Here is a 21866-nt window from a genome sequence, read left to right on the forward strand (position 1 = left end):
GCCAACTTTTTACCTGTTTTGTAAGTTCTTGTGCTCTCTTCTGAATATTTATATTTTCTGCTGGAACTGTAATTAGAGCAGTATTTTTCTCAGCTGTGACCGGAATTTTTGACACAGGAGTGGATGTAATTGGACCCCTTTGTGGTGTCATGGTAACTGGAGCTGTTAATCCTCCTTCCATCCTAGGTTCACCAAGTGGTATTGCCATTTGAATAAGACTTCCAGGAATAGGCCCTAAAAAGAAAGAATGTTGGTTCTTTGTATTACAAATTTGACCAACATATTCACAGCAGAAATTTTGAAATTTGAAAGTTAAGAACCTCAGTTCTCCCCCTAGAAAGCAACAGTCATCCATTGTTCAATAAAGAGATCTCATGATTTACATCACTATTTTACTCTCTAGCATGTTGTGAAATCTATTCAGATTGTCATGAACATTTCTATTGTTAAAATTTTCATTTCAAAAATTTTACAGAAATCTAAACCTTCACTACACACTTAAAAGGAGTATGGCCACGAAATGCCGATATTGGCCCTGTGAGGTGACAAAAAATAAAAAGTGAAATAAGGTTGATCCTTTATAGCTAAAACATATCTATGTATATTGTTATTTTCTATTATAGTAAAAAAACATATTATTGTGACGTCATCAATGTGACGTAATACCCGAAATCGAACCAGAACGCTCAAAATGTCCAAATTTTTAATGAATTTCACACTTCCTGGTTGAAATTCGCATTGGCCAGAAGCCTTGACCAAAATAATGTTACTCTCATTTTGATTGTTTGAAATTTTGACGCAGTTTACAACAATATTTAGCGTGGTCCAGGCCTGTGGCCACATCGAAAATCTAACTTTTGCTAACAATCAAATCCCGATTCAACGCCACCATTTCCGAGGTACGATACATTCATGACATTTTCTGACGAAGAACTGTACCAAGAACTTGTAAAATATTGCTATAAATGTGATACGTACAAATAAATTCTAATTGGATGAAATAAATATTATGAATTTGTAAATTATTTTTACGATTAATTCCACGGTATGTGTAATATCTAGCCCGTTCGAACTACTTACTATGCATAATTATATAGATAGTTGAATGAAAATTAGGCTTTTCTCCGTAACATTCTACAGTCAGCAGATCGATATGGTGCCAACTTTAGAATTTAATACAAATATCCTTTTTATAGATGGATTCTACACATATTTAATAATTTTGTTTTATAAAGACGAAATCGTCGAAATAACTTTCATGGAATGTAATCTCATGTTGACGTTTTGATGAAGTGCTTTCTTTCACGTCCGCATTTTTTTATCGAGTATGGCATGCCAAGTTAACATTTGTCTTGCATAAATACTACGGATGTTGAAAACAAATAACAGCAAAATTAACAATAATATACATTGAAAATCGTTTGACAAAACACGTTAGAAATCATGTGAGAGTTGGTATATCATATTGCAAAGTGGTTGAAAAAGCTTTTCAATATATTTTTTTTCATGAAGATAAAATAACGAGGCCTTGAGAGGAGGGCATGGTGTATACTAGCCGTGACATTCAACCAGAACAAATATTTGAAAACTGAAATAAAGATGAAACAAAACTATGATACAGCTTGTGTAACTCCAAATAAATATCTGATAGTCATGCGGGATAGCACGTAAAATTGGTCATCAAAATGCATACAAAGATAAATGTTTATCTGGTCCCTTTTTGGTGGTCTCTTTTAAGTTTGGGTGAGATTACTTCAAGCGACCATGCCTACTTTGAATAAATTATCTATGAGATATTTTTATATTTCCTGTTTTTGTGGAGGCCCGAGCTTCGTGTTGAATCTGTTTTTATTTATATTTTGTTATTGTTGTTTTTCCTTTTGTCGCTTCTATATATATTTATGGTGTTGTATAATTTTATTGGTCTTATGATTCTTTATTACGCCCCTCCTTTTCTCTTAATTATTATCCATGACAACAAATGCAATTTTTGGTTTCTGTGTGAAATAAATTCTGTAAATTGGTCTCTGTCATAAATATGCATGAAATATTTGCCACTAGACGTTCGCAAAACAACTATCAATCATAGCTCAGCTAAAGCTAAAAGTACTATAATGAATTTATACATATTTTTAGAGATAATTCACTTTTTTGGTAAAACGAAAATAAAAGAATATCAAAGAAAACCACCATTTTATTTAAATGTGTTGTTTGTCTCATGATTATGAATGACTATTTAATGTCCAGCGCAACGTTAAATGCATATTCCGGTTGAGATCATGTTAATTTGCACACATTGGCTACTATATGTATATTCATAATATGGACATCACACATGGCGTCAAGAATTTAGGAGCGTCTCTTGAAGACGCATCATGCCGTAGACGAAAGTGACAATGAGTGTAGATTAAGACTAGAATATTAATTTGATCATTGTTAGGTTACTGTCAGATTGGCGTTTACCTGAGAAAAAGTTCACAGTATGTTAATTATAGTTATAGATAATATATTACTTGAATAAACGCAGCTTAGTTACATACAATTATGTTGCTACAATCAACGCCAAATTAAATAAAACCTGATATTCATGGATTTTTATTACCTTTAAAATTAATCCATGCACGTCATTTGGTATCTGGTTGAAATTAGTCTTTTTTGTAATAATATCAGATCTTATTATTTTCATACGGATTGAGGCAAGAATCTGTTAATTTTGACCACATGATAATAAGAATAATAACTAAAACACTCAAACTTTTTTCCAGATAAGAATTATAGTTGTATGTGGAATACTGGGAATACTGAAACACTTTCAACACGAGTAAAACGAGTTAAGATTACAAGATAAAATCTAATTAAGAATAAATTGACAATGCAGTAACAGTATTTCAGTCTGAAACTTAAAGGGGCATTAGCTGTCGATCATATTCCCCGATTTCTCACAATTTCTCCTATTCGACTAATAACATACTAAAACGTACATCCAAATTAAAAAAAAAAACATAAAATAAACAATTTACGATGCATAGAGTCGATAGATATAGTTAGATATGGTGTGAGTGCCAATGAAACAACTCTCCATTCAAAAAACAATTTATAAAAGTAACTCATTATAGGTCAATGTACGGCCTTCAACACGGAGCCTTGGCTCACACCGAACAACAGGCTATAAAGGACCCAAAAATTGATAGTGTAAAACCATTTATGCTGAGTTCACACGTTATTCGAATTCGATTCGCATTAACTAATTCGAATTAGTTTAATTTGCATTCGAAACGTTTTACGTCCTCACGTCAATTCTAATTCGAATTGCAATGAGCGTCAAATTCGCTAAACTGTTCAGACGACGTTAACTTTTATTTCCTATTAACAAAAGCGTTTTTTTAATGCGAATTGGATAATTCGAATTAGCCTATTCGAATTAAAAAATAAAAGAAGAGTGTTTGAACGTTATTAGCGAATTCGATTCGAATTCAATTCGAATTATTGCGAACCCTATGATAGTTTTCCATAGATTCACCTGCAAGTTACCTGTCCATTTAAACTTTTGTAAGTTCTATTGTCCCATCTAACAAATACAACAGGTATTGTTCTCTGTATAGTTCATTCACCAGGACCTTTAAATTTCTTCTAGGAGAAATATATCACTCATTGATTAATTTACCTGACCAAAAAATTATCTGTTTTTTTATTGAAATACTTCTATAAACTCACATAAACTGTATGCAATATTGTATTTGTTCAATATATCATTAATATATTTTCAATCTGTTCAATATAAAATCTGATTTAATAATAAAAAGTTTATTTTAGACACATTTTTTAGTATTTTCCAATGAATTTGCATGTTTTTGTTGTTTATTGTTTGTAATTTATAGACTATGTTTATGAAGGAAGACCTTAATTTAAAAATAATAATATTAAAATTTTTATTTATCAAACACACAAAAATATTTATTGAATATTTGATCAGAAATCAACTTTAATTTTTAAATCATTATTAATATTGAACACATTAAAAACGAGTTTTTGGTATTGAATTAATACAACACCACATGCAGTTTTGTGGGTCCTTTCTTAGTATTGGTAGAAGTATTTTTTCATCATTGACAGTTCAATTTTTTGTTCAGGTAAATTAATCAATGAGTGATATATTTCTCCTAGAAGAAATTTAAAGGTCCTGGTGAATAAACTATACAGAGAACAATACCTGTTGTATTTGTTAGATGGGACAATAGAACTTACAAAAGTTTAAATGGACAGGTAACTTGCAGGTGAATCTATGGAAAACTATCATAGGGTTCGCTATAAATGTACATGTGAACAAGGCATTAAACGGGAAAACCAACGGTCTAATCTATAGTATGAATCAGCATTTCATGTTTATTTTAGTCTAGACGCAATCTAATAATCATCAAGTCGAACTTCCGAAGACTGCCGACGGTCATATAACAAGATAAAACATAGATATAGATAGATATCGAGCTCATGCAATTGGATTTTTTCTAGGTCTGTTTGATTCTATATTGTAGGTTTAACGGTATAAGAATGAGTTTTTGTAGATCGATTCAGTGAACCAAATTGTTTCTCCTTGTTTCACTTCCAATGTAAATGTTCTTTTTCTTTTAATTTCTGAACACGTCTAGTTTATGCGTAACCCATCTCCAGTTTAGTTATTCAACTGACATTCACATGAATACGAATTTAATGCCGAATTATCCACTTGCAAGTGAATAATTTACTGGCGACATTTCTTTGCTTATGTTGACAAAACTGATGCAAAATGGCTGCTAAACGTGAATTATCATTCCATTATTTCACTTTCATTAATGACCGAACAAAAACTGATTTGTTTTTCTATATCTCGTTGTTAATGCCCTTTAACTATACCACTTATATTAAAATAATAAAAAAAGTATTAGATCTTTTAAAACGTAATTGATAGAAACATGCAAAAGTCGGGTAGATTTAATTGAAAATAGCTGAATTGCTTAATGAAATCGTCAATAATAGACAACTGAAAATGAGCATTCTATAGTGGCAGTGGCTAATTTTGATTTAAAAAATATCTTAATTAAAACGAGCAAAATAGCATATTGCGATAGCAATGGCACCTGCAATATAGTTAAGTTGTTATGTTGCCGGTTCTTTGTAAAAAATGAATGTTAACTAAAAGTACTACGAAAATAAGCATTGTCATAAAAGAATTAAATTATTACTAGTATTCGTCATTTAAGTGAAGAAGATAAGTGTTACAATATTTGAGATGCATATAAACGTTTTAAAACATTTATTATGAGTAAAAATTTTGAAAAAAAAAGGAATAAAAATAAAAACTATTGTAGATCAATTTGGAAGCAATGAAATTATATTAAAAATATGTAGTTGAAATTATTTCTAAAATCATTTAAATGCTACAGGTATGCATAAAAATGAAATCTCAGATTTTTAAAATATGCTTTAAAACAATTGAAACATAAAAATCATAAAGCATATAGATCTGGAAAAATAGCCACTGCCTTTGAACTATTACTTTGTCTAGCAAAAAAGTTTTTGGAAACTATAAAAAGGATTCATCGAACTATTTGAAGCAATTATATTTCATTTTCACAGGTGACTAAATATTTCTTTCACTTCAGTTTAGGTACAAATGGAGAGAGCAGTACTATATAATGTCAGTAATGTATAAATGGCAGTATATAAAGAATCTAGCGTTCTTTCAAATGTTTGATTCTAAATATTTATTTGAGAGTAAAAATTAAAAAAAAAACACGGTATGATCGCCAATGAGACAACTCCTCATAAGACCAAATAACACAGAAATTAACAGTATAGGTCACCGTATAGCCTTCAGCAATAAGCAAAGCCAATACTGCATAGTATTGCCACGAAATTACAATTGCAATACAGAAAACTAACGGTCTTATTTACTAGAATTAATTGCATAACAGTGTGGTCGACAGTAAAACGTTTGTAGGTTGTAACTTGTTTGTCAACGGCTATGATTTTATGCTCATCCAGTCTGTCAGAGGCCTTCCAGTGGGGATTGAAATATTCACTTGTTACACATTCCGATACATAAAATGAAACTTTCTTTTTACAAAGCTTGAAAGGAATTTGTTTTAAATATTTATTATAATCATCACATACAACCGTGTCATTTATAAGAATAATAATGTTCAGAGATGATATTATTTAATAATAATAAAAAAAATAGGTTTATCCATTGTAAAAAAAACTATTAAGTTGATGGGGTTAATTCACAAAATATCTCATTCGATTAAGAGCACAACTACTTCTACGGTGTGATCATTTAAGAATGGCCTACTATTTATTCAATGCGTATACATGTGGGTTTTGTTTGTGAAGAGTTCTGGATAATTAAAAAATCATTTGATTTCTTTGTTTAATACCATAAAACGATTCATTCTTTCAGATATTTGTCACTTTGCCTTATCTTCAAGTCCAACACAATTTCTCACGTTTCTTACAAAACTTATATTCTTGTGATGTATTCTTTTGTTGGAAAAAAAATGTATTGATATAGATAGATATAGGAAGATGTGGTATGAGTGCCAATGAGACAACTCTCCTTCCAAGTAATAATTCATAAAAGTAAACCATTATAGGTCAAGGTACGACCTGCAACATAAAACCTTGGCTCACACTGAACAGCAAGTTATAGAGGGCCCCAAAACTACTAGTGTAAAACCATTCAAATGGGAAAACCAACGAGAAACGAAAAACACATATGAACTACATAAACAGACGACATCATGCATTGTAACTTTTAAAGCCAATTAAGTGAAAAAAATAATCTGAAAGAACGTGCGATATCATATTAGGAAAATTGATGGTCAAACCATAACAAAAAATCAAGTAAAGAATTTTAAGTATTCAACCTTTATAGCTTGCTGTTCGGTGTGAGCCAAGACTCCGTGTTGAAGGCCATTTTTATTTATTTTCAAATTACAAAGGTTATTCCTGATTAGTATTTTTAATTATTTTATTTAGGCGTTTAGAACCTTTGGTGACCTCACAGTTTAAATTTCTATGATAAGTACGTCGTGAGCAGTGGGCATTACAGACGAACGTTCACCTAATTTTCCCCAGTCAATGAATGGCCATAGCTACACTGTTATGAATTTCATTCTAAGTATTTATAAAACAATGAACGAAAAACAAATAACACAGCAAGCATGACTTGTATTCTTCTGGAATGAGAATGATGTTTATGAGTGCATGTGTGGTTCTAGTGTCTGATGACTTATATACAAATATAATGTGTTATATGATTATGCAGTACATGCACATGAAATTGTATGTACTGTCTTTAAACAATTTCTTTCTTAACTGTCTTTTTATCCTTTACTTCTGTATTTGAAAATACACATTTTTGTGTGTAAGTAAATCACGGCTTTTCCATATATACAAATAAGATGTTGTGGTGTGATCAACTATCTTCATACATTTTTTCGATTGTACATCGCTCGCCAAGATATTTTACAGCTTTCAATCTAATTTCATTCTGACAAAAAAAATCATTTATGACTTTTAATTTAATCTATGCTATGAAATATGTTTGTTTACGTGGTCTCTGCGATTTATATTTTGTGAATATCAATGCAGAAAACGAGTATACGGGCCACTTATACAACATTTAAGTGAAGCGCTTACGTGCAGCTTAAACCTTTTAAATACTAGTAAGTTTCTGTTGATATAGTTAAAAAAAACACCAATAAATATGGACGAGATTCAAGGAATATTTTGTACAAAAGTTCTTGTGGTGAAATGTTAAAAAAAAGATAGAAATCAATTTTAACGTTACGCACAAAATGGCTAAAATGCTATTGAACCTTAGTCTTTTCTGACGCCCTGGACAATTATCCAACCACAGCTACAAGTCTAATGGTTATCATTTTGTGAACTACACTAGTAAGTGATCATTCTGCAGTTATTTCGTAAATTTCTGAGACAGGGCCGTTTTTAACCCTTCGTGGCCATACTCCTTTAAATATTTAAGTATGGTGATGTGAGATAACAATAATCAAAATAACTAGAGGCTCTTACGTGTTGCTCACCTTGGTCTATGTGCATATTGAACAAAGGAAACACATACATTATAGACAAGAATAGATTTCATGACAAAATTCTCTGTTTTGGTGATGATGACTTGTTTGTAGATCTTACGTATTTACTGACCATTCTTGCTATTTACAATTATCTATTTCTATAATGAAATTGGCCCATCAGTTTCAGAAGGAAAGATTTTGTAAAATTTTCAAAAAAATAGAAAAAATTGTGAAAATTGGTCAAAAATTGACTAAAAAGGGCAATTACTCTTAATGGGGTAAATTGACTATTTTGGTCAAGTTGACATATTTGTAGATCTTTGGCAGTTGATTGAAAATGACACAATTGCTAAAGATCTATATTTCTTAGACCACCTTTAATTGCTTATTGGAAGCACAAGAACATTATAGAAGTACCTGACCAGCCACTGTAAACAATAACAGTACTCTGAGTAATAGTAAAATTAAATAAGAAAGGACATAAAAATAATCTAGTTTGTACAAATTCACCAGGTGTAGTGCCCCCAAAATGTAACCGCATTTGATATTTTACAGGAGAGAAACACATTGATAACAATTAAAAAGTAATTATAATCAAATTTTTAGTAATTTTAGTAAATGAAAATAAATTAGACTATGGCACCTGACCAGGATGAACTGCCTTGGTGGAACTTGACCTAAATGATATCCGAAACACCAGGTGTAATATCATCAAATAAAAGAAATTCATAGAGACCAGTTGATTACCACAGGTCATTTACGTTGGGAGGTCAAATCTGGTTTCGACAGTTAAAGATAATATATTATATATAAATATACTAAATAAATAAGTGATTTGGAAAATACGCTGAAGGTATAAAAAGTCATGAGAATTCCGAATGCAATAAGGTTATATCCGGGCACTCTGGTTCTAAACCTTGGTTCTATCTGGGTTGTTTGGTTCTGAACCTTGGTTCTATCCGGGTTCTTTGGTTCGAAACCATGGTAACTGGTTCAACATCCAGGTTTTTTGGTTATAGCAACCCGACTTCTTGGTTCCATCTGGGTTCTATTCTAGATTATTCTAATGTCCCCGTTGAACTTGGAGAAGATAACCACAAGTATTCGAATAAAAAGATAAAGTAGGTTAAAGACGCTAAAACTGTTTTATAACATTAAACATTTCAGGATCGACGGTAAAAGAAGCTGTAAGGTATTTATTTTCTTGTTCTAATAATTTTGATTAGGAATCTAGATAAAAATATAGCATCGCTTAGATTTAAAAAAAAAAACCGAAATATACATTATATCGAACATCTTTTTATTTAATTCAGTCATTCTGTTTTAATTTATTTCCCTTTACTCATTCCTTATTTCTGTTAATATTTCTAGAAGTTTTAAAACAACAAAACTAGGACCTGTCGTTCAATTGGCCAACGATATATGCATCTAGCTACTTGACGACTTGCATATAATTATATTTGATTGCACAATTAAAGTAAGAATGAATTTTATTTAATAGCTGATTTGTAATAATGTCAGATTTGATAGAAATATGTGTGAAGTATATGTAACAAATCGTTTTGTTCAAAACGGAATGTTACAAGACATATACAAAGAAAGTGGTGATCAGTTTAAGTTTGTTAGCTCTATTTAATTAAAAAAACAGTTATAAAATATTACAAAAATGTATATGTACAATAAAGGAGTATGTCCAGTAAGGGCCTATTTTGGCCTCAAATTTCAGGTTCATCTAACGAAAGATTTGGGACACTTTTTAAACACTTAAGTGTCTATTTCAATTGATTCGATTAATTTATGTGAAAGATTTTAACTGATTCAGTCATTACCAACGCTCCAATCCAAGCTTAAATATGAAAAATCTATCAAATATGCCAAAAAAATGTCACTTTTCAGATGGTTTTTGTCAAAAATGATAGTGGCCGCATTCGTGTTCATCCTCAATCTTTATATATGTTATGTAATATCATCAAATACAACTAACATTTCAATATTATGAATGAACACGAATGTGGCCACTTTCATTTAGGATGAAAACCGCCAAAAAAAAAAAACTAAAATGCTAAAACTGTGAAGATTTCAGTAATTTAGCATGACTCAATGATGCTAGTACTCGATATATGTGCATTTTATTGTCAAAAACAGCCCATATTTATGAAGCAGAAGCATTCTTCTTTCCAATAAATAGCTAAAAGATTACATTTTCACAATTTTGTAAAACTGCTATATCTTGGGGCCAAAAAGGGGTCTTACTGAACCTACTCCTTTGTCAAATTTGATACTATTTGTGAAAGGCATGCATATAATCATTATATGCCCAAAATAATCAAATCAAAATTAAGATTAAGAACTCTCCACAAAAGACTAGATGACACAGAAATTAACAGCTATAAGTCACCCTACGGCCTTCAACAATGATTAAAGTCCATACCACATAGTCAGCTATAAAAGGCATCGAAATGACGATGTAAAACAATTCAAACGAGAAAAGAAACGGACAAATTTATGTACAAAAAATGAACAAAAACAAATATGTAACACATAAACAAACGACAATTCACAGTTTCCTGACTTGGGACAGGCACATACAAACAGAATGAGGCAGATTAAACATGCTAGCGGGATCCCCACCCTCCACCTAATGTGGCATGAGTGCCAAAGAAGAACTCTCCACAAGAGACCAGATGACACAGAAATTAACAACTATATGTCCCCATACGGCCTTCAGCAATGAGCACATAGATATAGGAAGATGTGGTATGAGTGCCAATGAGACAACTCTCCATCCAAATAACAATTCATAAAAGTAAACCATTATAGGTCAATGTACGGCCTTCAACACGGAGCCTTGGCTCACACCGAACCACAAGATATAAAGGGCCCCAAAATTACTAGTGTAAAACCATTCAAACGGGAAAACCAATGGTCTAATCCATATAAGAAACGAGAAACACCTATAAATTACATAAATAAACGACAACTAATGTACATCAGATTCCTGACTTAGGACAGGTGCAAACATTTGCAGCGGGATGAAACAATAGTATATTAACATCACAATATAGAAAAACACACGATAAAATTCAAACGAGAAAAGAAACGGACAAATGTATAGGCTCCTGATTTGCGACAGGCAGATGCATACTGAATAAGGCGGGGTTGAACATGTTAGCGGGGTCTCCATCATCTCCCTAACCTGGGACAATGCTTATTTCCACAAAAAAAAAAAAAAAAATTGAAATTTGGTAGCGTCACTTTTACCGTTCATGAGTTATCATGTTCCTTCAAAAACATAGAAAATGCTGAATTTTTCGTTTTCGTTCTTTTTAATAAGTTTGACTCAATCAAATGTTATGAACCTGATACATAATGCTTATTAGACGTGTTAGATAAATGAATACTTTTGACAAACAACTAACGAGACTCGAGAGACAAGAAACATTTTAAAGGGGTCTTCTCAAAAGATGTACGGTAGTGTTTTTTTTTTCTATTGATAACATAAATCATTATAATTCATTACGTTAACCTAATGGTCAGGTGATCTACCACCGCCTCCGAAAAAAACTAAAACTGATAAGAAAAAGGCAAAGAGAAAAAAGTCACGCACCACAGAACTTGTCCGGAAAAAAAACAGAACTTTGGCTTATGACCGATTCTTAAGGAAGTAAGTGCCAAATATTTAGAAGGCTTTTGGCATTAACTCAGAATCTGATTCTGATTCCAATTAAAACAAACAAAATATACTATTATATGACTCGTTTGTTTTTGCTTATATATCGCTATGTCATAAAAAAATTAACAGATACAATACAGACGTTCAAATTCATAATACATGTACCGGGTACTTTGAGTTTTTCTCTGAACTGCAAAACATTACTCGTCGAGTGAGGTAGCATGGACGGACCCTGGATGGGAATATTCTAGGAGTATAGTAAGAAATCAATCCCCCGTTTTTTCCATTTGCTTTTAAATTATTTAATTATATGAACGTTTAATGGTGTTCAAGGTTATGGATTCCTCTTATCAAATTGGTCTGATACGCACTTAGATAGCAATGATAAAAGTTATTATTGTAACGTGTAAATCAAGAATAATTATTTTATTTTTTTGAGATTGTCCCTAATTTAAATATCTCAACTGAAGACTTTAGACTCTCAATTGTCAACAATAGTCATTTATCTAACATGTCTATTACCCAATAACACAGATCTATCAAGTTCGATATTGGGTGGTGTTACTGTTCATGAGTTTTTAGATATAAGAAGTTGGTACTAGTTCTAATGATACAAATATCAACACGCAAGCTTAAGATAAGAAAAATGCTAAATCTGTTGTTTCTGTTTCTTTAACTTTAGTTTGCCTCAAAAAAATGTTTTGAAACTAATAACAAAATGCTTATGGTCACAAAATAGTCAAAATTACGTGAATCCTGCATCTATATGTGGAAGTTTACTTGTGGGTTTTTTTCACAAGCAGGGGCATCTGTGGCCCATACACATATTGTACATTTATTTCAGTAAACAGTTTATTTACTTCCTTTGGATTCTACTTCTATTAGAATTAACGTGCATATTTATTTTAGGATTGCGGTGCAGTTTTAGAACAGACTATGACCAGCATAAAAAAGTGTTTCACTAGATTGAGCTTACTATGTCTAAGTGTACTTTAAAGGTTCTTCGCACTGAGTTCAGTTTATTGATATGCGTGTACCTTCTGTGTGATTTTTCAAGATGCTTAAACATGCTTAGACTATCCATATCTACATGTCCATGAAATGAAATCCAAGGCAAAATGATTGAAACATTTTGAATTATCTATCACAACTGGCAGCAAATGGTGCTACTGAAGCAGTAAATGTTCTCTCTAATTTTTCACGGCAATTAAAAGATTTAGTTTTCATTTGATCAAAGCATTCTTCAATTCAAAAATTGAGAATTGAAATCTGAAATGTGTTAAAGAGACAGTAACATGACAACAGAGCAAAAAGCAGTCGAAGGTCACCAATGGGTTTTTAACAAAGTGAGAAAATCCCTCGCCCGGTTGCGGACTTCAGATGGCCCCTTAACAAAATGTGTACTAGTTCAAACTCCAATACATAAAACCGAACTGACAATTAAAAACATACAAGACTAACAAAAACCAGAGACTCCTGTCAAGGTAATCATACCAAGAGGCACACCAAATATGCATAGGTCAAGAATCAAAAAGTCATAGACTGGTCAAGAGTTCCATGACAAAAAAAAAACACAAAGCAGATTTTGAGGAAAGGGTCATCATGGTACACAAAACTAACAAATATATCTATATATCTAATATTATAGATATAAGAAGATGTCGTATGAGTGCAATCAGACAATTCTCCATATAATTCAAACAAAATATACAAGTTGTACAATGAGGGCAAAGGTCAAGCTCATATGAAGTTTCTCGTGCCACAAGACTCACCATCTTATGACAATACATCTTCTTGCTACATATTCAGAAGCAAGGTCAATTTAGAATTATACTTTTAGGTCAGGGTAATATACAAAGGAACACACTGTATCATGATGACACACCCAAAGTTCATAGGTCAAGAGTCAAAAAGTCATACGGTGACCTATAGTTGTTAATGTCTGTGTCATTTTGGTCTTTTGTCGATAGTTGTCTCATTGGCAATCATACCACATCTCCTTTTTTATATAGTCTGGTCAAGAGTTACATGACAAAAATTACACAAAGCAGTCCTGCACGAAAGTGCATCACGGTACACGTAACAATGTATATCATTTCATGATGCACTACACATGCCAAATACAGAAAACATGGGTCAGGGACAGAAACAGAAGACATACAACTAAACTCAATGGAACAGTTCTTGTATTGCAGGTCACTATATACAAGTGCCTTCAACATAGAACATAAACTCTCGCAACACTTCAAGGTTAAAACCGTCTTTCACAAAGTTTGAGCAGGACCTTTGCAACGATTATCTTACCATTGTTAATTGAAAATCGGGTCGTGCAGTTATGTCAATAAATTAAAACGGTAAGATAAGACATTAAAACACTTAAAACTAGGGTTTACCGTTAATTTCTAACCTTACCATGTGATAGCACTATGGTAAACTGATAGAAACACATGATGCAGTCATGACATTGAATATTTGCAATAGAGGTCAGTCATTTAAAAACGTATCAACCGTATCGTATACGTTGACGTATCCGCATCAGCAGATTATCAAAAATTATTATGTGATCCCGAGCTTAAGAACACCTTACGTTCGAATCAATCAAACATTCACTTTCAAAATTTGCAATAGTGGTGTTTTGTAAAAATAATAATAAGGGGGTCTATCAACTACTTTTACATGCCCTCAAAAAGGAGCCAATGTAGGGCAGGTACATGAATATCTTACACAATCCTTTAATAATCTAGTTAAAAAATATTTCAAGACATTTCAAGATCTTACATAAATAAACACACACAAAAAATCAAATGAACTACTTATATAAGGGGTAATAGAAACACGAGTTGTCTTCAGATGTCATACAAATACATGTACATTTAATAAAACAGTACTACTAGTATCACTCTATTTGTCAAATAACAATTTGGTTCTACTTGAGCACAAGTTAGCACACAAATAAACGATTTTACTGTATTCACTCCTATCATGCCTGTAAACTGTTCCAACTATCCGGAATATCTTTAAAAGTCGGATTACATGTTCCATAAAAACTCGATATTTCCTACTTGTTTTGTTATTTTTTGCATTAGAAATTAATCAGTTGCCCATTTGAGATAATAATAATAAAGATAATAACCCAAAACTGCAAAATTTTATTTAAAATTACTAATTTGGGGGCAGAAACCCAAAAAGGGATTGTCTGATTTGTCTGAAAATTTCAGGGCAGGTAGATCTTGATCTGATAAACAATTTCATCCCTTGTCAGATTCGCTCTAAATGCTTTGGTTTCAGAGATATAAGCCAAATTTTACATGTCACCCCTATGTACTATTTTTAGCCATGGTGGCCATCTTGGTTGGTTGGCCACACATTTTTAAAACTAGATACCCCAATGATGATTGTGGCCAAGTTTGGTTAAATTTGGCCCAGTAGTTTCACAGGAGAAGATTTTTTTAAAAGAATACTAAAATTTTTGAACTAGAGGCTCTCAAGAGCCTGTGTCGCTCACCTTGGTCTATGTGCATATTATACAATGGACACAGATAAATTCATGACAAAATTGTGTTTTGGTGATCATGATGTTTTTGTAGATCTTACTTTACTGGACATTCTTCTTGCTACAATTATCTCTATCTATACTGAACTTGGCCCAGTAATTACAGTGGAAAATATTTTCTAAAAATTTACAAAAATTTATGAAAATTGTTAAAAATTGACTAAAAAGGGCAATAACTCCTTAAGGGGTACAAACTAAAAATTTTGGTCATGTTGACTTATTTGTAGATCTTACTTTGCTGAACATTATTGCTGTTTACAGTTAATCTCTATCTATTATAATATTCAAGATAATAAGCAAAAACTGCAAAATTTCCATAAAATTACTAATTCAGGGGCAGCAACTCAACAACGGTTTGTCCGATTTGTCTGAAAATTTCAGGGCAGATAGAAATTGACCTGATAAACAATTTTACTCCGTGTCAGATTTGCTTTGGTTTTTGAGTTATAAGCCACAAAAAGCATTTTACCGCTATGCTCTATTTTTAGCCATGGCGGCCATCTCGGTTGGTTGGCCGGGTCACGCCACACATTTTTTAAACTAGATACCCCAATGATGATTGTGGCCAAGTTTGGTTAAATTTGGCCCAGTTGTTTCAGAGGAAAAGATTTTTGTAAAAGTTAAAAACGCTGGACGACGACAACGCCGGACGACGACAACGCCGGACGCTGGACGACGCCGGACGCCAACGCCAAATGATGGGAAAAGCTTACTTGGCCCTTGGGGCCAGGTGAGCTAAAAATGGACAATAACTGTGGTCTCAGACCAATTTACAGATTTAGAGTATAACAAGAATGTGTCCAAAGTACACTAGCACTATCATCTTCAATGAACCGTCAAATTGGGTAAAAAATAATTTGGCATTAAAATAAGAAAGATCATACATACCATAGTGAACATGTGTACTAATTTTCAAGTTAATTAAACATACCTGATGTAACATTGGTATTGACTGGTATATAAGTTCCATGTGTTGGATTGAAATAAAACTGCTTTATTCCAACAGATGTTTGTGACTTAGTTGACCTTACTGTATGTCCTAAAATAAATAATCAAAAAACAATTACCGGTACACACAAAATAATTACAGGTCCACAAAAAACAATTACAGTTTCACAAAAAATAATTACTGGTTCACAAAAAACAAAGGTAGTACACACAGGGATATGTTCAATCCTCTTTACTTGACAAGATTGAATTATATACTGTGGATTCATTTATGATCATGGATACCAATTTTTCATGGATTGAGGAAAAATTGTATGTTTGTGAATATTTAATTTCATGGTTTAGACGAGTTCTGCATACAAGCCTATATAAAATTTGTCATTTGTGGAACATTTAATTTCCTGGTTTACCTGCACCCACAAAATCCACGAAAATTGGTATCCAACAAATAATAATGAATCCACAGTAGTACACGGGAGGTATTCAATCCTCTTTACTTTACAAGATTTAATTATATATTGATACAGAAATAAAAGGAAATGTAAGGTTCACATCAATAAGACAGCAATGAGAACAAAAAAAATAGCCTAAAAAAAAACACATCATAAGGGCAAACATGCAGTCTTTGATAGAAGACACCTAAAACAACAAAACTTTAGAGGTTAACACATACAGTTATTTAACTTATCTTCCCTAAGGCCCTATAATCATACAAAAGCTCAAACTTGGTTTAAAATTATAAACAAATGCAAACAAGTACTGTGGATTAATTATTATTTGTTGGATACCAATTTTTGTGGGTTTTGTAGGTACAGGTGAACCACATATTCAAATGTTTAGCAAATAATATATTTTCAATAGGCTTTGTATACAGAGATTAGCAAAATCAAGAAAAGAAATATCCATGAATATGCTCGCTTTCAGCAGTCAATGATAATTTATACCCATGAATATAAATGAATCCACAGCACATAAAATATATTAGTTTAAAAGTCAAATGTATAATAATATAATGTTCAATACAAATGCATATAATTTTAGGAATGATAAACAAAATACTAATTATTTATATTAGACACTCGGGAGTTGATTCTCACTGCATAAAACCTGCCAACTAACTCCACCAATGAAAAGGAGATTAAATCACACTATGACTATCGCCAACCTTTAAAATAACACTATATTAACAAAAAAAATAAAAAATAAATGGGGAATGTGTCCATGGGACACAGATGTTTCCCCTGCTTGCATATAACATTATAAAAGAACAATACTCAAGAACAAAATTTAAAAAGACACAATTTTTACCGTCCTTGATCTGAGTTTTTGTGTTACATTAGGTTGATGTGGTTATACGCATTGTGTATTAGTTTTATTACATTACTTAAGGTTAACCAAAGTTAGAGAACAGAAACCAAATTCAACACACAGACAGATGGACAAGGTTAATACTTAATGCCCCCACCTTCCTACAATGTGGAGTACAGGTAATATCAAGCAAGCTTGCTAAATTTACATAATATTGGAAAAGCAACCAGTTGATGACATCATAATGTTTCCATGGAAAGACTTATTGCTTTTGTTCTATTTTATTTTCTTCTGCCACATTTTGTTCTTGTGCAATTTTGTGGTTTCTCAAGATGTCGCTTAGATTTTTCATATACCGGTGTGATATTGAACAGTTATTGCACTTTTGAAACTGACACTGCTTAAATGAACACTTTACTTTCTAAGAGTAATCTCCCCATACACTGGGGTCCACTACTCTTTCACAACTATAAAAGATTACGACAAAATTATTTCTCTTATTTGCTCATTGTATCCTCAGGATCTGCCTAACTGTTGACAGAAGCCATCCGGAAACTCCATATGAGATTTTTTTCCCTCTTATGCATTTGATATAAATGATATGGATATGAACTCATAAACTGTAAGCCGCATAAACCTTGAGTCGGTTTATTTGAGGTCTTTGGGTCCCAACTTAGAAAATGAGGTCAAGGTCAAAGATCAAAGTCATGTTCTAATTTCCTGAAGTTCAAATGTTTACTTATTTATGACTACCTTTTGTATAAGTTATTCCTTTAGGATGTTCCACTTTCTGCTTTGTTTCAGTTTTGAAGTGAAGATAAGGGTCTTTGGCAGTTGTCCTTTTTCCTTGGAATCTCGTTCTTCCATACACTCTGTTCATAAAATCTTCATCTTCATTTAAACTCCTTGAATCCTAGAAATAACTTATGCTTAGTATGATAATGAAGTTGCAGAAAATTACCAAATTTATGTCTTATGCACTTTCGTGCATGCTTAGTTGACTTACTGCCTGTGAAATTTAACAACTCCATGTTTCAACAATTGCCGTGATTACGGGGACATCTTCTAGCTGTGTACTTGTTTTATAAAATTTGGTTCAGGCAAACTTAAGTTAGAGAACAAAACGAAAATTTAAGCAATTTTTCGATTTGTAAAGGATCATAACCTTAAAGCATTTAAAGTGACACCACCAAAATTCAAACTTGATATGTATTTTGTGGTAATATTAACAAACATTGTGCATAAGTGTCATAACATTTAATAGGGGCAAACTAAAGATAAATGTATTGATCAAAGTTGTACAATATTCAACAAGTCAAACTGAACTGCTATTAATAGCTGTTTATTAGCTGTTATTTACCAGTTCTTCATATTTTTAGAAGTCCTTTAGCTGTTCTAAGCATTCAATCTAATAACAGTTTAAAAAACTGCCACAATTCACCATTTCTTAGCAATCCGCTTAGCATTCATCTTAGCATTGGTCTTAGCATTCGTCTTAGCATTCATCTTAGCATTCCTCTTAGCAGTCGGGACAACAGTTTTGACAGCAGTTTGATAGCAGTTGACCTTTTAATCTTTGTTATAAAAATGCTTGGATCTGGCTATGTTTTCAGCTTGATAGTAAACATTTATTTGAAGATAATTTGATCATTTTCATATGTGCTTTTTGGCTCCATGTTCTGTGGAAATACTTGCTAGTGAAAAACTGTATGTTTTTGTCAAATGTTAGCTTAATTTTGGCTGAATTGAATACTTTTACACATCAGTAGTACAGTAAGTTGAAGTTTCAGTTAATGTGTATATTTTGAAATAACTTTTTAAGGGAAACAGAAATCATACAGAAAGCACAAAAAAGGGGGGATAGTTGTTTATTTAAATAGAATATCTGATATGTTGACAGGATTGTAATAGAATACTAGCACATATATACTTACAGTTCAAGATGTTATTTGAAAAGATAGATACAATTATTTTAATTATTTTGTTAAATAACAAATCCAATCATATTCAAGAGTTGAAAAAAGGGGGAGGAAATATTAGGTAAACCTAGGCCACAAATAGCTGATTGATTAATATTGTCCAAACAATCCATTTAATGAAATTAATTTAATATATAATTTTACCTAAGTTTGTTCAGGAAAAAAGAAACATAATATATTACAAGTATCAAGAATTTATTTGTTTATTAATTCCAAAAGAAAAAGAGCTAGGATATTACTGTTGTCTTTTTGTCTGCATTAACATGTTGAATATAATAAAAATAGTACATTTGGAATGTTCGGTAATATAATAAGGATAAAAATAATAAATTTTAATCTAAAAATCACTTAGTTGGTAGTAATTAGCCTCTTAGTAGTTAAATAGCTCTGAAATAAGTTGCTTTTTTAAAAGCCCTTATATTTAAAGTGCATTTTTAATTGTTCCTATATCATTAGGGCCACTGACATAATTAATAAGGGGTCTATAATAAGACCAACTAAAGAATGTGCTACTCACATTTTTTTTACATTCCCTTAATAAGTCGATATGTTATAAGATTGTATAGTTACTGCTCTAATTACAAATATAAGTTAGTACAACTTTTTAAAATTTCATAAAGACTTATAATACAGTATATTATTAGAATTTTGATAATGTTTGCTTTAATATCTTGTACACTGTATATTGATTATTCATATGTCACCTTTGTATTGCAACTTTTGGCAGATCTGATAGCCTTCCACAGTGGTTATTAGCAGTTTATAAAACCATATAAGGATATAAAACTTAGCAGTTTGCATGAATATTCATTATTTGATAGCTGTTATTATGCCAGTTCTCATGAATATTCAAATCTCATTTAAATTTTTCGTCAAAAATAACTGCCAAAGAACTGTGAAGGCTAAATAAACTGCTAAGAAACAGCTATGGAATGCTATTGGAATGGCTTTATGCAAATTAATCATTGCCTTATATTTGGTAACTGTGAATGCTAATAAACTGCCAAAGAACTGCTGTCAAGTGGGAACTGTGCATGCTAATAAACTGCCGAATAACTGCTGTCAAGTGGGAACTGTGAATGCTAATAAACTGCCAAATAACTGCAGTTCACTTTGACATAGTTTACACGTGTTTGGTTAATTATAGTAAGGTCAGTTTGATTGGGATATTGAGTTCAGGTACGAGTGAACTCCGGTAGTTTATAGTTGACACATGTTTGGCTAATTATAGTAAGGTCAGTTTGATTGGGATAATAATAATATTAATTATATTATTTATTTTCAGATTTGTAGATCATTAGTATGCAGAATCCAGTACAAACCAGTGTATTTATATTAACTTTCCACACTATTATATTTATATTTACAATAAAATGTGCGCTTGCCTCTGCAAGTGGAGTCTCCCATGGGAGAGTTTGTGGTTTTTTGATAAATATCTTAAGTTTGTTTGAGTTTACGAATTAAAATTTAAAGACTGGAAACTTACTTAAGAATGCACAGGCATACAAGGGTAAAACATAATGCCCCTCCACTACAGCAATATTTTCTAGATTTGTCACTGCACTATAAACTCCATGGAGGCAAGCTTAAATCTATAAATTAATTCACTTACTTTCTTAATAGGTTTAACCAAATCTTGTTTGTTTTCTTTTCCAGGTTGTCTCCTGCCTACTCCTAAGTTAATCCTTGCTCCATGTTTAGCCTGCCCTGAAACTGGTTTTGTCATACCAAATTTGTCCTTGCCTTGTATAATTTGTGTAGAAACAACTGTAGGTGGAGGTATTCTATAGACAGGAAGATGAGCTTTTTGTAATTCTGCTACCACTACATCATCAGTAATCTCACTCTGTTAAAGAAAGATTATATAATAATAATAATTCTTTATTTGCAAAACAAACAAATACCAATTTTAGTCATGGCAAACACATAGACAAAACAAACATAATGAAACTCTACAATATTATAATACATATGATAAAAACAGTTATTGGTCTCCTTTCCTCAGTTCTAATGACTCTTTAATAAAAGAAACAACTACTTTTACATCACTTGGTGTTCATGGATTTAGTATAATCACAAGTTTATCAGTACACTGTACAATCAAGTGTATTAAAATTGACATAGTTTTGTATATAATATTTTAGAAAGACTTCTCTTTTATTTTTATTAATTTTACAGTTAAAGAAAAAATGGAATTCATCATCTAAAATATTACATATTATAAATTAAATAAGCAGTAAGTAAAGGTTTGTTCTTTCTACAGTTTTATTTACAGTGACTTGACTGTTAGTGTTGCTATTCACCAATTGCAACTCATTCAAAATTTTGACCCA

General features: G+C 31.8%; 1 protein-coding gene across 2 annotated transcripts in view; it reads right to left on the reverse strand.

Moving 5' to 3' along the window:
* Positions 1–21866, reverse strand: part of LOC143069316 (protein TALPID3-like) — a 183191-nt gene that overhangs the window by 60005 nt on the left and 101320 nt on the right. For both annotated transcript variants that reach the window (XM_076243883.1, XM_076243884.1), the window contains exons 14-17: positions 21146–21379; positions 18308–18467; positions 16230–16337; positions 14–234 (exon numbers count right to left, since the gene is read on the reverse strand). In XM_076243883.1, coding sequence (XP_076099998.1) covers positions 14–234; positions 16230–16337; positions 18308–18467; positions 21146–21379 — 723 coding nt within the window. The remainder of the gene's footprint in view (positions 1–13; positions 235–16229; positions 16338–18307; positions 18468–21145; positions 21380–21866) is intronic.

This window comes from Mytilus galloprovincialis, chromosome 3 (genome assembly GCF_965363235.1).
Source record: "Mytilus galloprovincialis chromosome 3, xbMytGall1.hap1.1, whole genome shotgun sequence".
NCBI classification, from domain to species: Eukaryota; Metazoa; Mollusca; class Bivalvia; order Mytilida; family Mytilidae; genus Mytilus; species Mytilus galloprovincialis.